This window comes from Amia ocellicauda, chromosome 10 (genome assembly GCF_036373705.1).
Source record: "Amia ocellicauda isolate fAmiCal2 chromosome 10, fAmiCal2.hap1, whole genome shotgun sequence".
Taxonomy (NCBI): domain Eukaryota; kingdom Metazoa; phylum Chordata; class Actinopteri; order Amiiformes; family Amiidae; genus Amia; species Amia ocellicauda.
The window spans coordinates 22,313,411-22,331,303 of NC_089859.1; the positions used below are offsets into that span (position 1 = coordinate 22,313,411).

Genomic DNA, 17,893 nt, shown 5'->3' on the forward strand with positions numbered 1-17,893 from the left:
GATCTATGTTATACAGCTTTTGAGTTGCACAGAATAAATTAAGCAATATAAATCACAACTGGGCATGTTTACCACATATCACCACATTTCACTTTTGATGCACTCTCCTTCTCCAATATGTTATGTATTGTTCATTAAGGCCCGTCTGTTTTCAGAAAGTGAGACTAAAGCATTTATTTTTAAAAGCTAAGCAAGCATTCGCATAAAGTGTGGAAAAGCATTTAGTTTGCTCTGTTGTTTTTGGCTTTCTATGTTATTGTAACAATATTTCTTTTTCCTGTAGAAGGAAAGGGTTTCCCAAATGGATCAAGGTAGAAGGTTCATCCAAGATCAGAAGTAGCAGGTCTGAAAACTTTTTCCTAAGGTAACCAGAACAATAAAGGTGAAGGGCCAAATCTTTCTCTCTTTCACCCCAGCTGCGTTGTTACAGGGCATCTAGATAATCTATAACCACACAATGAACACTGACAAAAATAAATATATACAAAAGGGTATAAGTTCTGTTGGGGGGGGAAAGATTTACAGAATTTTGCAGCTCCCTTCATAGACTTAACTTGGCTTTGCAACTCTGGATATTTATTCATCCAACCTTCAATTTGGGAAAAAAGTATTTCTGTCTTACAGAAAAATTACCACACAGACACAGAAACGTGGCATAGGACAGACAGACATGTTTGGAAAGAACACCTGTTTATTTGTAGATCTGGTAGAGAATTGCACGGGGTTAATACTTAGAAAGACATTGTATAAACAAGATCTGCAATCCCCATCTACAGTCTGTGGGCCGTTGCAGTCTGAGGCTGCAGGTTTACTGAGATATGTTTTCTGGGATAGTCCACATGCCCAATGGGTTTAAAAAATAACATTTTATAATTCATCTCTCTATTAATCCCCCCGTGTATTTACAGAATTTATGGCTAGTTTTTTGGCAATGTGGAAAAAATATAGACATTTCCCATGCATTGCTAACAGTTTAGCTAGAAACCATTTCTCTGAGGAATCAATGTGTTGTCCAGTTTGATTAAATTTGTTTAGAAGCTCTTGCAGTTGTACAAATAAGACGATATAAAACTGGTTTAATCAGGCGTGTACAAGAATGAATCTGATCACAGTTGAAACAAAACCACTTACAGGTCCCCCACCCCCGCCACACACCCCATTTTTCTTTTCTTTTTTTAATTTATGGAAAACTTCAAAGCCTCAAAGCAAATGTCTTTGCAGAAGGAAAGGATTATTTAGGTATTGAATCCATAGCACCTTCAGGCCAGATCTGAAAGTCCCGAAAGGTGCAAGAAAACATCAGTGCATGAATCTGAATGCATACTTTCACAAAAGTAGCAGCAAAAAAATCATGCTTTAAAAATAGATTTAACATCCTTTTTTCAAAATAAATGTGGTTCGAGTGGAAGGCATTTTAAAAAACATTCCTTGCTTCTTGGCAGGACTATTAACTCTGCCTCAAATAAAAGCATCTTTTACTTGCACAGATTTGACTGCAGACCTTTTCCAAAATTATAAATTAATGTAAAATTAACCGCACCTATAATGCTAAAATAATTCATACGAGGTGCACTAAGAGAAAAATGCAGCCGCACTTTTTCATTATTTCGAATGAACCTGTGAGTCTTTTCTGGGAAGGTCGGTTAATCTAATAAGTAAAGTGTTTGGTGGTTAATGCCTTGTAACATTCAGATTTGTATGTTGTTATTTTAATTTTATGAATGGTTATTTCATATGAATGTTGGCAAAGACGGGAAGAAGGCAATAAAAACACACGTAGTCAGACGGGCAACAGACTAGCAATGTTTATTATGGGGTGAGTGGGTATACTGTAAATAGGAAATTGTTGTTAGAATGAAGGTAAGAAAATATCGATCATTATTTACAGAATTAATATATATATATATATATATATATATATATATATATATATATATTAGCTGAACAAGTATTTGATTCTTCTGCGCTTTTTGTTGCTTTTTATTTCCTTTGTAACTGTCATACAGTCAAAACTGATAAAGGCGTGTATTGAACAGTGCAAACTGAAGCATAAACCTGCCCATTGTCTTTGCAAGGCACAGAGTATGGAATGATCAGAACACCTTGACCTCTTCAGATTCTCCAATAAAGCATCTTTACAAAAGTCCCTCTTTACAAGACACAGTTATCAACATCAAACAAGTCTTCCTAACTTTTTAATTCATAATTTCCTGATATGCCCAAAATGTCTACTACTGAACATGTTGGTTTCTTTGTTTGATTTTAGAAAAATTGGCACTTTAACAATCATATTTTCTGTGTCAACAAATGGTGCAAATCATACTGTAATTAGGTTAAAAAAACAAACAAACCCTCTCTCAAATCTTGATTAATTTATCCTCACAGGTCTGGTTAGAAACATTTATAATTTCTTTTTACATTTTTACATTTTTTGTTAATCTTTCACTTTTACTATTACTGTAGGATCACGTGTTGTGAGCCTCATCCCGTCAGCGGACGCGGTGTTCTTTCCTGAGCGAAGACGCTGCTGGCCTCTGCACTGTGTCATAACTGTGCGTGCTCCGAACTGTGATCGCTGTCGTGACTGTCCTCGTTGGCCAGGGAGTCGGCCGAGTGGTGCAGGCCGGCGATACCAGAGAACTCCGAAGGAAGCAGCGTCCCTTTTTTCACATTGACAAGTTCCTTTTCACGAGCTACTGCTCCCTGTTGACCCCCTTTCACGCGCTTCCACTTCATTCTTCGGTTCTGAAACCAAACCTTCACCTGAGGGCAATAAATACATACATAAATAAATAACATGCATGAGCTAAAAAGAAAGATCAAAGGATGGAGTTTAGTTTTTCCTCTGAGGGAAGAAATAATATACCATTATGGACAGAATTGCCAAGCTGTATATTCTAATACAAAATCAGGTAGATGCACCACCTTTTTCAGCATGTTGTGATGTCCAAGAAATCCACGGTGTGTTAATGTAAACACCAAGGTCTGACAGAAGTGAAATTAATCTAGACTTAAAGTGTGTTATTTTAGTTTAGAGGGGATGAGAATATAACGTCCAGAGTGACTAGAAAAACATCTTGAAGCTCTTTCAGCCTGCGAGGGTCTTTTGGCTTCAAATTCTGGCCACTTGGACATGGACAAGAACACGTATGTAGTGAATATCAGGACACCAGCTGGTACCGTATACTCCTGCCAACATCCAGGCAAACACAAGCCATACCCCCTCCCCTTACAGTAGTGAGGGTTCAAAGGAAGCTTACGTGCATTCATTGACTTTGCGGAGAAATATAAATATATATATATATATATATATATATATATATATATATATATATATATATATATATATATCAATTATAAATATAAAACTTTCTTTTCAGCTTCACATACTTTTGAAAATCTGTTACTTCCACGGTTTCCCACCCCTTTGCTTGGGATGAAAAGGGAAACTCTTTGAAATATAAGGACATGGTGATTGTAAGGCTTGTATTTGGCAGCTATTTCTATATCAGCAATTACGTGTTGATGTATTAGGCACATCTGCTCTCTGGCATCAAACTCCTTCCTTCTTTCCCTTAGTCGACAAGTTGTTTAGTATTTACGTCTCCCAGACTGATGATCAAGCTGTTGCTTAAAAAGGTTGACGAAGATGTGAACCTCTGCTGCGCTTCTTGCTGGGAGCAGATACTTTGGGAAAGGTTTGTTCTGTCTGATTTATTTTAAGGAGTGCTGTGCTGTGCCATGTGATCTCTGGGTTAGGAAGTAATTTAATAGGATAAACGTTTATGTTGGGTTTTGATGATGCATGCCGTATTACTGATTGGGAATAGTTCAGTGACAGGTTGAATTTTTGACCCACAATGCCAACTCCAACCACGTGTTGAAAGGAAAAACAAATGTTTATAGCATTTTTAACCTCTAAGCACTTAACCCTTTCTGTCCAGCCAAACAGACTAGACATGCCAGGGAAATTGGGAAATTGTTACTGTGTTTTTAATTTGTTTTCGCAGCATTGGTATTTATTTTACATTATTGTGTGCGTGACATGTGATGTTAAAAGCTTTCACGTGCAGGTTATTATTTATTAGTTTTCTCTAGCACCTATCAACTGTCTTTGGGGAAAAATAAATAAGCGAACGTAGAGTTAAGTACCTATTTACATTTTGTGCAATTTTCTTTCACTGAAAACACAGCTTAAGGCACTAATTGTAGGTATACTGTGACTACAGCAGGTCTATCATATCAACTAGCAAGATTAATGCATGTAATTGAAGTTGTTTATAAAGTAAAAGATAGTCAAGATATATTCATAGGAGGTGCATCAAACCTCATGTCCAGATTTTGATATTATTAGAATTAAAACTCCAGAAGAGCTACTGCCATTACAGTGCACTGCTGGGCTCTAACAGTGATCTATTTTAGTCCTCTGCTGAGTGTGTTTTCCCAGGGGTATAGTCCCACGATCCAACACACACCTCGCTGGATCCGGAGGGAGTTCTCTTACTGTATTACCGTATCTCCTTTTCATGCCTGCGTTTGTGTCCTCTTTATGGAGCATGAGGGCCTGGTCTAAAAACACCCTGAAAATTGTGAGAATGGCTTCACAAATATGCTGTCTACATTCGTGTGTGTTGGCAAGAGTATATAAGTGAAGTTCTGTTCGGCTCTAATGTGTGAGCATCTCTTAACGTGGAAATGTTTAACCCAAGAAGGGCAGCTGTCAAGGGGGTTCAGGATGTGCAGTGTCATCACTTCCTGCTTAGCGAAATCAAGTGTGGGGGGGGGGAACAACAACAAGGGTGCAGGATCCGTCATCCCAGCAACTGGGGTCATAATTACATCCAGTAATTATTGGATGGTGTCTTTTCTTTGACAGAGGACTATTCTTTCTAACTAATGGAAAGCGGCCAGCAAGCACTGTGTTTTTAATTTAAGACTGGAGGGTGGGTCAACATTGTGATTTGTGTTTTTTTAACTGTTTTGTACCCAAACCACACTCTCAGATGTCACTGTCACAGACATGCGAGTCAATCCCTAGCGTGTAAAAGGGGGAAGAGGCATGTTAGACTTGCTCTGACCGAGAGTCAGAGATATCTGGAGTAAGACGTGTTCCCACAGTGTAGGGCACGACTCAAATTGAACAGCAATCAGTCGTACAGCAAATACAAAAACATACATTATTATTATTGTTGTGAAATCAGGAAGCTGCTTTTGAGTAACATGGAAACAAAATAGTTACGATGAAAACCGTTTTGCCAGCATTTCCTTGCTCAGTATATTCATGTTGTTACAAATTGAACTGACACTTTTCTACAGTTAGAACTTGGATAGGAAATATAAAACATATGCTTTGTTTCTACTTATCTCAATGTATCTGTGTTTTTTAGTGTAAAGATGTTTGACGGACCTTCAGTATAAAGGTAAAGTAGAAGATTTTTTTAAAACATTTTCATAGGGGAATTGTGATCTAGTTTGTATAAACCTTTCCAGCTGACTGGTTTTTAATCAAGTCTAGTCTAATAAAATAACCAACCCGATTCTGCAATGTAACTTAATTGTCTGTATTTCATTTGGGGTAACAGTTATGCCAAAGAGCATAGATGCATGTTTTATTATTTTGTTTCATTTCGTTTTATGGAGGGAAAAATCTCAATAAGAAAAAAAGGGTTTGTTGCTGTTTTGTTTAAAACCCATACATTTCTAATTAAAATATAAACAAACACATTAAACTCAAAGCAAACACTATGAAACAATTAAAGCATGCATTACACACTATTTTCTTTCTTGGATATTTATACTGGGATGACAGTGGTGTTTATCATTTTAAATGTAAAAGATTAAGTTATGGCATCCCAGTAATATAATACCATGATTGTGGTGCTGCAGTAACTGTGATTTATTTGGCATGAGATAAGTTTTCTTATTAAATCAGCACCCTTGTGTTTAAATCTTCTCTTTCCTGCTTGATTTGTCAGTTCTAGTCTCTTATTTTAAATCATAACGATGCTTCACTACAGAGTTAATGAGGTATTACATTTGCAATGTCTCACAAGCAAAACAGTTGCTTTCAATTTACACCGCCCAGTACTGGTCTGCTGTGTCTCATTCCAAATTTATAATAAGTGCATCATGTTTAGCTTTTGGGCTTTTAAAATCTACTTCTGAATTTCAGTAATTTGAGCCTCTCGCTGTATGTAAATGTATTAAGGGAGGCCAGGTCCCAGTGACAGTGAGAGACTGTTGGCTTGAGCCAGAAAAGCACGGTTCTTAAGCAGTTTTATATGGTTCTGACATCACCATTCTGCATGACCTTTAATCCCATACATAACAGCTTTATAAGATCTATGAATACATTAGAACAATGATCATAGCCAGCCAAAACAGCACTTGCTACCGACCATAATCGCAACATAAATTATATTGAATTCCATATACATATATAAAATATTTGATATTCTTAGCTGCATATCGGCTATAAGGGTCTGTCCACGAATTGCCTATGGAAAGGAAACATTGGTGGGCATTTACTTTTGTACACACTGCTAGGCTGGACTTAGGCCGAGACTTTAACCCAACCATCATTAGCAAATGACAAACACAGGGCTTGTAGAAAGATTAGAAAGAGGAAACCTCTATCAAATTAAAAGCAGTTGAAGCTTTGGTTTAAATCCTGCCCTGGTCTGAGCTAAGCACAACCATTTGGTAAGGCAATATTATGAGAGGTGGTTTCAGAGAAAAAGCAGGAATAGATGATGATGAATATTATGATTATATTAAATGTCTATCTCATACCTGTCTTTCGGTGAGATCTAGATTCACTGCGATTTCATATCTCCTCAGTCGTGTCAGGTAGTTGTGATGGGCGAATTCGGCCTCCAGCTCTCTGATCTGCTCCTTGGTAAACGCGGTCCTCTCTTTCCTGGGTTTGCTGCTCACATCTGACTTGAAGTTCCCTTCTTGGGAATCTGGAATGAGAAACAGAACATTTTCCAGCCGCCATAAAAAAATGCGCTGTGATAAACTGCAGGTGCACATCTGAAAAAAAACGTAGAGCAGGAAAGAAATCAGGTAAGTAAAACAATTAGGGTTGCCAATCACGTTTTACGATTCTGGTTCTGTTTATTCACACTCTGAGTGGGCTCGGGATGTCTGCGAAAGCGCATGTGGAACTAAGAAGTGCCAGCTGTGCTTTCACAGGCTGGGGGCTTTTATATTTGTCAATGTGGATTTCACTAGAAGGAACCTGGAATTTGTAGGAATTGATTATAGAATGACACTAACACCTACCATTAGTTTACAATTTAAAATATATATTCCTAAGGGAACATTAGTTTTGTCTGTATCCACACACAATATATAAAACAGCAACCAAACACACAAGCAAACCTACAATCATATCACCCCATTGATATATCAATAAATAAGTTGATTCATTCCCCAAGGCTTGGACTAATACCTTCTGGTTCTACTGTACATTTTTCAGTTTGCAAACAAAATGATCCTATTGTAGTTTGAGTCCTTTCTGATCTTATTTTCAATAGTTATTAGTGCTTTTTAAATGTATATATTGTGTTCTTATATATGCATACATGTATATATGCTCCTTTACATCAATATTTCTATTGAAGATTCTGCATTGTAATCTTGACGGTATTTTAATAACCATGGGTAAAGATGGTTGCATTGCATCTGTGCCGTATGTACTTGTGTCCGTGACCCCGGGTCGACGCACTTGTTCAAGACGAAGTGTGAAAGTGCATACCCCAACCCACTCGACGCTGGGTCACAACATACCAGTGCGTGCCGCAGCTGGGTCAGAGTGTCGGCATGAAATGCATTCAAGTACGAGCTCCACATTGGAGACACACAGTTGTTCATGTGGGAACCTCACACAGGGGAGACGTGCTTCATCGGCTGTGGCACTTTGCACAGAAGTCCCATCTCCAGCGCCTCCCTTGACTCGTCCACAACCTCTAGTTTAGCGGTGGTCCACCCTGGTCATGAAGGGCCACAGTGTCTTCTGGTTTCTGTTCCTCCTCAACTCTGAAGGACCATTGATTTGCTCAATTGGCCAGTTACGGATTGATTCCCAGTAGTAAGTAACCTTATAAAGAGATCCCCAAAACCTAAAGGTCTACTGCCCTCCACGACCCGGCTTACACACCACTGCTTCTGTGCTGTTGCCACCATTTTGTTTAAAGGGATGTTTACAAAATCTTCCGTGTCATGAGCAGAGCATGAATTCATGACACATCTGGGCAATACATCTTAGAATATCTGTTTAATAACTCATCAGACTACAATGAGCTGCATTCATGTATTTGAAAATGCCTGTTGAATATCATTATGAATATGACGATGTACTCATGGGTAAATTCTCAACTTCCACTCTCTTTATGAACGTTTAGTTAAGCTTTGTTTTTTTTAAAGTACAATACTTCTCTTATTCAGATATTACTCTCAGTTCCCAAAAGTAAGGTCTAGAAAATTACATTACATTTTGTGTGTACTGTGTTTCCCCAGATTGGTGTTAAAGTTATTTATTTTATCCTTCCTTCATTGTGTTTCCAACTACCACATTTTCTTGGGTCGTCTTCAAATGCACATATTCCACATCACACTTGAAGGGGGAAAAGCTTGCATGCTTGTTAATGCTACTGGCATTCACAAGCTAAACTATAAATGCATTTCACACTGATATATAAAAGCGCACAGGCCGAGGGACACCCAAATGCCACGTCAGTATATGAGAGGCAAGCAGGCTCAAGTTGAAGCCTGACTAATTTCTCAGTTTTCTCAAGGTCTATTTTGAGTTCATTTTGGATCATTTAAAATCCAGAGGACTGCATTTATGCAACAAATACACTACAATATGTTCTCTAACAATGATTGAAAGTAAAACAAACATTGTAGAAAGATAATATAAGATAATAATATATTTTTATCATTTGTTGTGTGTGTGTGTGTGTGTGTGTGTGTGTATCTGAGGAAGTAACAGATTCCAAAACTGAAATAAGCACGTTGTGAAATTATTTGAACCCCTCCACTGATAACAAATGTGAGATACAAGTTACTATGGTAATTTATTATAGCTCCAAGAAAGATAAACAAATATAACAATTAACAAATTTCAATTTGCTACCCAATTAATGTCCGTCTATGAGGATATATTGCAAGAGAAGTAAATATTATACCTAATAGAATTGAAACCATAATTGACATATATAGAAATACTGTCAGCTTTGGAAATTAAAGTGGTCAACTGACACAGTAAAAGATAATATTTAAAACATGTTAATCCTTTCAGTATTAAACATGCTGCTCAATCAAGTTCAAATTTCTCAATATCAAATTTAAACAAGAAACCTTTAAAAAAAAAACTGCAGTTCTGACACCTTTGTTTGGATGATGAAACTTTAAAAGAAAGAAGAAGACTGCTGTGGATAGATTAGGTAATCTTTGAACTTTTCAGCTGCAAGAGGAAACAGGACGTGAGTAGAGAAGCAGGCAAGATATGTGTAGTGCCTACAGTAAATCGAAGTTAATAACACAAAGGTAGGGGATTGTTTTTCTGGGCACAAACAGGAGGTACAGTAAAAATAGAAGGTACGTTTGTAAAGGAACAACATCTTTCCATTGTTCAATGTCATGTAATACCCTCAGGGATACCATTTGTAGCTGAAGAGTTTGTTTTGCATCGTGACCATGACCTTAAACCTGCAGTCAGAATGTCCTGAAAATACATCGGAGAGAACAAAAGCTTTTCAAAACTGATGACCTGACCTGCTCAGCCTCCTGACCTGAGCTCCAATGAATTGCTCCAGAGGAGTGAAAAGTGCCGCCTGCACAAATACACTTTTGAGATTATTTGACTGGCCAGGGAGAAAAAGTCAACTGTACAGGGCTAACAGAATTGACTGACAGAATGCATAGAGTGTGTGGATCTCGGCTGCTAACGTACAATATGGGATGTGTCTCTTTAAGAACAAATGGCAAATAAATGCAAATACATTTTATTTTATTTTATCGTTAGACGGTTAATAAAGAAAGTATCATACAGCCTCCCAACCAGTAGGGGTCTCTGTTCCAAAACCTTAAGACCTCAAGTCTCTGAACACGGACAGATCCGCCAAAATCACCAAGGTACACAGAACAGGGACGTCCACTGCTTTTGCACAAATATTCAAAGACAAACTACGAACAATACTTTGTGAGTTGAATGACTGAGATCATTTAATAAACTGATCAAAAACTTTGAGCAACCATATCCACAAAATTGAAGCATCTCCTCACATTTGATTGATCTTATGTTTTAATATAATTTATTTCTGATTTATTTAAGCACTTCTATTTAAGATTCTGCTTAATGTTTTCCCTATCATTCATATAATGCATATTGATTGGGTTCTTTTTTGTAGTATTGAATATTAGATATTAATATTATATTTTAGTGAGCCGTAACTGTCAAATGTTACTGACAAACAGCTAAACGCTCGGGAGACATATTGAAATTATAGATGTGTCTTTCTTGATATGTCAACAAAAGACAAAGATGCTGTTGTTTTCTCTCAGTTTTGTGGATTCAAAGAAGTATCTGCTCTGTTTTTCCAAAATTTTGCTTTAATTTATACGACAGAATACAAGAATGCCATGCATCAGAACAGTTGTTGAGCTGAAACTAAGATTAAAATCTTACACTCTCAAAGCCCCTCGCATCTTTCTTGTGCCTTACCAAGATGCACGGAATTGGCAGTTGACCAAAAGCATAAGGTTGGCACCGATTTAGACAAGGGTGAAATTACAGGAATTATTATTCTAGCATATCTCCAATTGTTGCATCAGTTACATGTATAGTTAACATGCTTAAAATTGTAAAGGAGAGCATTGCTAAGGGAATACTTGATGATGAATGGGTTTGCATTCAGAAAAATTATTATAATTGTAATTTAAGGTGGGCAAGTGATTCAGAGTTTTATTATATATAAAAATCTATACTTAGCTACAGTATCTCCATCCAAACTGTTATTAAAATTAGGATGTTAGTAAAGAAAAATAGAACATATGATGTAAACCTGTCACCCATCACAGCATTTTGTAATTTGCCAATTGTTCATGTGTTGAAGTTTTGATTTTGTTTGTAATATGTTTCTCTGCTCTTAAGTTTTATTATCTTAAATTTGTTTAATATGTATAACAAATCAATAATAGGACAATTATTTTGACATGATGTATGAGATAATACGATAAACACTTTGACACCAATGAAAACTAAGACAGAAGACATTTTTATATCCTCATATTAAATAAAATGTAATTCTTTAGAATTTATTCCAGTATTGTTAGCTTTCATTACTGTCAAAGGGTAGCTGTTTTTTTATTTTATTTTTATTTCCATCATTATTTCATTTGATTTTATGAACGGGCCAAGGTTAAAGCTCTTGCACAATTCAAACCCAGCTCGTCTCTCTCACTTTTTTATTTGGTTTTGCGGTGTTTTTCATGTGCACATTTCCTGTCAAATAAGATGCCCTTCAGCTATTAACCTTTATCCTATTTTAACAAAACTGGCCAAAGTTAATTTTGGCTCGGCTGAGATTTGATGAAAGGGAGCCAAAGTGTGTATCAACAAAATGTATCAACTGGGATGAAAGAGCTGGGCTTGTCAGCTTTACATATAAAGCCTGGACACTGATAAATAACTCTTAATCCATGGCAATATTTAATTATCAATAGTAATAGTTAGCAAGAGATAGCAAGGGTTTTACTGCTCAATTTAGAAAGAAAAAAAGTCAAATTTAATAATACATTTAATAAATAAATAAAGTTGGCAACCTGATAGAAACAGTGTGACAGTGTAACACCTTAAGTTGCCATGTTTTTTTTCCCCCCTAATAATTGATATAACAGTTTCAGACACTTTCCAACAGAAAAAAAATAAAATCAACAAGCTACCAAGTTTAATGTAAGGAAGCATTCTTCAAATGGGAATGAGTTTCAGGGGCCATAGGTTGGCCACAATTTAAAAAATCTCACCGGGCACAACCTCTCCCAGAATAATGTGTTAGGAGTAATAAAAGAACGTGATATGTGACCTTTACGACACAGGGTTTGAATACGTACGCAATATTATCACTGCAACAGGAGTAGCTGACTCTCGCTGGCTCCTTTTCTCACTATTGCTTATTAAATTCCACCGAGTTCTTGCAAAATACGATGTGGAAACTGCAGTCATTGTTATCCACGAAAAACAGCTGCTGCTCTCCCAACCCCACCATTACAGGAATCACGACACGCACTCCAGAGGTTTGGGAGGCAAAACACAAGTTGCTTATTTTTTCCTATTGTAAACCAAAACTGTACTGCTAAGAAACAGCCAATTAGTCGAGTGGCTTTTGTGATCTTGTTAACGACACGATTATATAGTGATTTAAAGCCATCGACAGACAGCTTACCCTCTAAATCGGGAGGAAACTGGTGGAGGAAAGAAAAATGAAATGACCGTTGCAAATTCCAAAGAACATGTAACAAATGCGACACACAGGTAAATGTGATACACGTAGATCGAGCAGACATCCTTATAATTGATATATCCTATACATCTGACATATGCAACTAGACTGTTTTCAGCTGGTGCACAACACAATGAGCATCTTGAGTAACCCGAACTCACATTGACATTACAATGCTTCACTCAGTCGCCACTAACCCTATTCTATTTCAGGAGCAGAATTAAGTTTTCATCTTACCTGTCATGAATACCTAAACACAAACAACGATGTGTGGAAGCTATTGCAAGATCCCAGAGCTGCCCTTATTTCACTTTGGACAGTCTGTCTGGCAAAACTGCGTGTGGCTAACTGTCCAGTGTCTAAAGAAACAATGACACTTTTATAATAGAATGTAATATAATAATATGATCGTTCATCATTTCAGTTGTCAATAGGTCAACTTTACAATTACTTGATGCAAAATATATAAACAAACAAACATAATTTGTCTTTTGATGAGCAAATAGGGACACTAACAATAGGAAACGCACAGAAAGTCTCAGAGACGTGTACACCAAGCCAACAGAAGTAGAGTCAGCCAGGGGATATAAATGACCCTAATCAATGCCACACAGTGCTGCAGGTGCTTATTAAGCAAAGAAGAGTTTTCTGTTTGGAAAAATTAAGTCCCCTGGTTCCTTGAGCGGACAAGACCCACCCGGTCTCAGTTAGTAATGCCATCAGCAGCTCCTGGCCAGAGGAAGCGAGTTACACAGCTTGTATTACTACACTGCCTTCATAAAATGATTTATTTGTCATTTTGTTTTGGTTGTTTATTGATATATGCACCTACTGAGCTTAATTAACAAATAATATATACATGTTTTGCTATTTTAATGTATATATCTTCTTTTAAATCCAACTCATTACTATATATATTTTTTAAATTCTATATCTATACATTAAAAAGTGACATGCACTTCAGAAAACATAATTCTATTGCAATACCAAAAGGCGAAATTGAACGAAAAACATTGTTAGTGTTAATCTTTATTTTTACCTGTTGTTATAGAAAACAGTTCTCAAAATGAATGAACAGGCCGACTGGGGCAGAGAGTTCCTCGGTGGGAGACCTTGAACGTTGCACAAGGCCATCATCTTACTGAAGATAACTGACACGAGCATGAAAACCAATAAAAGACCTTTGGATGACATGTCAAATGGATTACATTTCTTTGCATTGTATGCTATCCTGGGTTACTCTGTATCATCACATGTTTTTTATGCACCGGTTCTAACCTTTTTGGTTTTTACATTGTTTTGCAAAACATGAAAAATACACGGCGCTTCTCTGACACGTTGTCTGCACTGATCGTATCGTCTGTCTATGTCAGCATGAATTCATAATCTGATTATTCCTGTTTTATTTAACCTTTTTCTCCAGGCAGCTGAATGACTGAGTGCGATACCGGCCTCTGGCAATACTCTGAATCCTGCATCCAGCATCAAGCGTATATATTCACAAAATCATCTTACTTTTATTGATTCACTGATTATTATACCTTCTTTTCTTCTAGGTATTTACTACATGTATGGTGACATATGAAGGATGTTTTAGATACCGTTATGTAGAGTCAACAAAATCCCTGAATTACTCTGAAATATATCAAAATATATGATCCTCATATTTTTCCAAATTTCCAAATTGGCCCCTTTTTGTACATGTATAATCCATAGGGTGTATTTTAAATAAATTATGATCTGTAATCAATATATTTATTTTATATGTTGAATATATAATATACAAAAAGGGGGCAATTTGGCATATGAAAAATATAAGGATCACACATTTCTACTACATATACTTTTGTTAATTTTGGGCTGCTAGTATTAGAACAGTTTTCAAAGACCATGAAGGTGGACTATAGCTGGGAGAAAAGCAGACACAGTAATATTGTAGGCATTAAGAGAATAGCTGCACCTTTTAAAAAAATCTCAGAGCTGTGATGCTTTGTGTCTTTTAGATTTCATTCCTTTTTTGGTTTTGTCTTATTTTGTTTGTCTTTTATTTCCTTGTATTGTTTCAGGTTTGTGACAAAAATGCTATACAGAATTTGGGAATTGCAGATAGGTTGGTGACTTACAAAAGTAAATTCTCTTTCTTTTTCTTTATTTCTGGGGCAGTTTTTTCTTAATAGGTTACGCTGAGTGAAAGTTCTCTACTCCAAAGGTAAACAAATCTCAGTTAAGAAAGAAAGGGAAATACAATCTAGAAAATGTGACATAACCAACAGAGGAAGCAGGGCTAGAGGAAAAGCAACAGCTGATGTAAATCAATTATAATTTATTATATTAAAATGTGGTAAAAAAAAATAATAATACAGATATTCTTTCTTGATTTATTGAACAACTCTATTTGTGAACAGCCTAACCTCTTCTCCAGAAAATATCCAATACATGAAGTTCCTTCTTCACTACTTCATAATTCATATTCCAAATCCTTGTGAAATATCGTTTGTCAGGCAAGCTGGGATCTGCGTGTAATTCTCTCAAAGAAGAGACAGAAACCTCCCGGCATATCCCTGATGGTAAATGCAGTACGCCATCAATTCTATGATAACATTTATTGGATTTCCACTTTATCTGGCGTGCATCATTCCATTGTCTTGCTTTGTGTGTAGATAAAATATAGCCCTCTTATATTAATAATGGATAACAGCAGAGTAAAGATAACAGACTGTAATAATTTTTTTACTATCCATAAACTAGGGGTTTTTACAGCGCAGAATGAAGAAGAAAAAATATTGTTTGGAAGAATGTTCATTTTATTTTAACAAGTGGCTGACAGATTGTTTTTGTATATGTTATTGAACAAGGAGGGGATTTGAACACTAAAATAAAAAGGAAAGTAGTAAAGTTAAGTTTATTTTGGATATAATGGTTCTAATTAGACAATACCATTTTTAGCTATGTAAGCACTCTTTTCGAAGAAAACATGGAAAATGTTAAAAAATCTTGCAGTCTTAACTTTCACAAGCATGAATAATAATAATTTAAAAACAAACTGGATGTCAAATTTATTCTTTTTCTCCCTCCAAATGTATTTCTTGTGTTACTTTGTGTCATTAAATATTTTTTTTGCTCCATTCCAAGAAGAAACATATGGATACTTTTTAGACTGTAAACTTGCAAAAGACAAAACAGTTTATGGTGATTGTACATAGCTATTTTTCTCTTCATGCATTACTGCTATGGATATATTCTGTCACTTTTCACAATTATGGTTTATGGATTTTCAACATTATAGATCTGAGATTATATTGCAGCTATAAAGATAACTATATATTTAAAGGCAAAAAAACTAAATTTGTCACCTACAGCTGGAAAAAGTCTAAATCTGCAGGTAAGATTTTCAGATAAGTAATTTTTGTATTGCAGGCTAATAAACATTACAAGCTTGTGAAATTGAGAATTCAGATAGAGATAATTATCGTTGATGGAGACTCAGAAGTTGATTATAAACTATTTACATTTTTATAGATTTACATTCTCGTTTTTTCCAGAAATTATATATTTTTGTATGTATGTATAGAATGTTTGGTTTGTTTATACTGCGTGTTGCCCTTTAAGACATTAATCAAGTCTGAGTGCATTTTCTGTAAGTTAAATATTCTTAAGCGACAAAATAAGGATACAGTTAATTTTTGAAGAAAGACGGGATTGAATATTGTGGAAAAGCCATTCTCTTGTGATGAATAGCTCAAAATCTAATAAATAAAGCTAATTTACATGTTTCTGAAAAGTAAATAAAAGAGTAAACAGGTTGTTAAATCCATGTTTTATTCTAAAATCTCTGTCAAGCACCTGGATATAAACTACTGTAGCACCTTGTTTGTGTCAGAATATATTAAAATACATTTTCGTCTTTCACTGAGTCTCCCCCCCAACTGACCATGTTTTTTTATTTATTATTTAACTCATTTACCACTGATTTGGGCCAATAGGATAATCCCATACTTGTTGTGACTCTTGTTGTGTTTTGCTTGCGAGGCAATTATTCAAATGCAAACCATCCGCGCAGCGCCGTGTGGCTCTGGTGTGTGGGGGGGTGTCTTCTCCTCGATTTGGTGTCGGCCTGAATAGGCCACCACATCTATACTTTAAATATAGCTGCAAATACCTACTGCACATACACAGAAGTAGCAATGCTCACCTTTTAAAAGCCTACATTGATTATGAGGGGTGGTTTTATAAACACCTTTTCTTTTTTTGCCTGAGTTATACCTATTCCATCTTCGTGTGTTATAATATTTGAAGTTTCTTGAGATCATGGCCTTGCAAAAGAAAACAAGAAGCATTCAAAATAATACAGATCAAAGTATGCAGTGTCATAACTAGTAAAATGTGGTTTATTTGTCCAATTAGCCGATACAAATATCAAAGGATGTCTGTCAACTTAATGTTGGCCATTATAAACATTAATGATAAATCAACAGACATTAAAAGGAACTATTATTTATCACCTAAAAGGTCTGGCTTCACAGACCCAAATTAGCACTTGCCAGGGACTACCCAATGTTATTTTGGCAGAGTAGCCCTAGACTAGAGCTAAACTAGGTCCGTCAAACCAGACTAAAACTTATATAGTCAGGTAGATTCACAGGCACTTTGAGCTACTCTATATCAGCAATAATGCAAAAGCCTTTTGTCATTTACCAATTTCACAGATTACCTTGAAAACTCTGCAGACTAAGTGGAGACAATAAATTATATTTAAACAATGATTTTAAAGAAAAATACATCACTTCTCTATGGTGAAACTATATTATAACTGCGGATGGGAATTCATCTTCTATATGGCTGAAAATGAAGGTCCACACTTCCATATTATTTAATATAAATCAAGTTTTCACACCTCAGGATTATGCAAAGTGTTGTGCAAAATATAGTTGCTTGTAAATATATTGTATATAAGTTAATTTAAACGTATTCAGTGTCTTACACCCACAGCAATAAGACAGAACTGAGAGCGAGGTCCCGATACTTTGCAATTGTGAATTTACGTTTCTGTATTTTAATCACACCGCAGATTTCCATTTCACAATTAACAGCTTTTAAAGATCATTAACAGATGCTTTTGCCAAACTGGTTATAAATGTGTAGTTGTTATTTCCATGTTCCTACGATTCCCCAAGTGATGTTATTTATAACACTTCAAACCATTTATTGTGACTGTAGTTTGCAGATGTTGTCAAGCAGATTGAATATGATGTGTGAGTTTTCACAAACAATTATAATTATGGTCCCAAAACTAGGGCAGAAATATTAAAATCTGTTGCACAACATTAAACCCAAAGGACCTTTGGCAATAATGTTATCACATCAAATCATATTTTAAGTGCAGA

At 35.9% G+C, this 17,893-nt stretch overlaps 1 protein-coding gene across 1 annotated transcript in view; it reads right to left on the reverse strand.

Annotated features, from left to right (window-relative positions):
• Window positions 1-671: 671 nt before the first annotated feature.
• LOC136760239 (homeobox protein MOX-2) overlaps window positions 672-17,893 on the reverse strand; it is a 19,901-nt gene continuing 2,679 nt past the window's right edge. The window contains exons 2-3 of the mRNA XM_066715544.1: window positions 6,793-6,965; window positions 672-2,763 (exon numbers count right to left, since the gene is read on the reverse strand). Of these exons, the coding sequence (XP_066571641.1) occupies window positions 2,545-2,763; window positions 6,793-6,965 (392 nt within the window). The 3' untranslated portion in view covers window positions 672-2,544. The remainder of the gene's footprint in view (window positions 2,764-6,792; window positions 6,966-17,893) is intronic.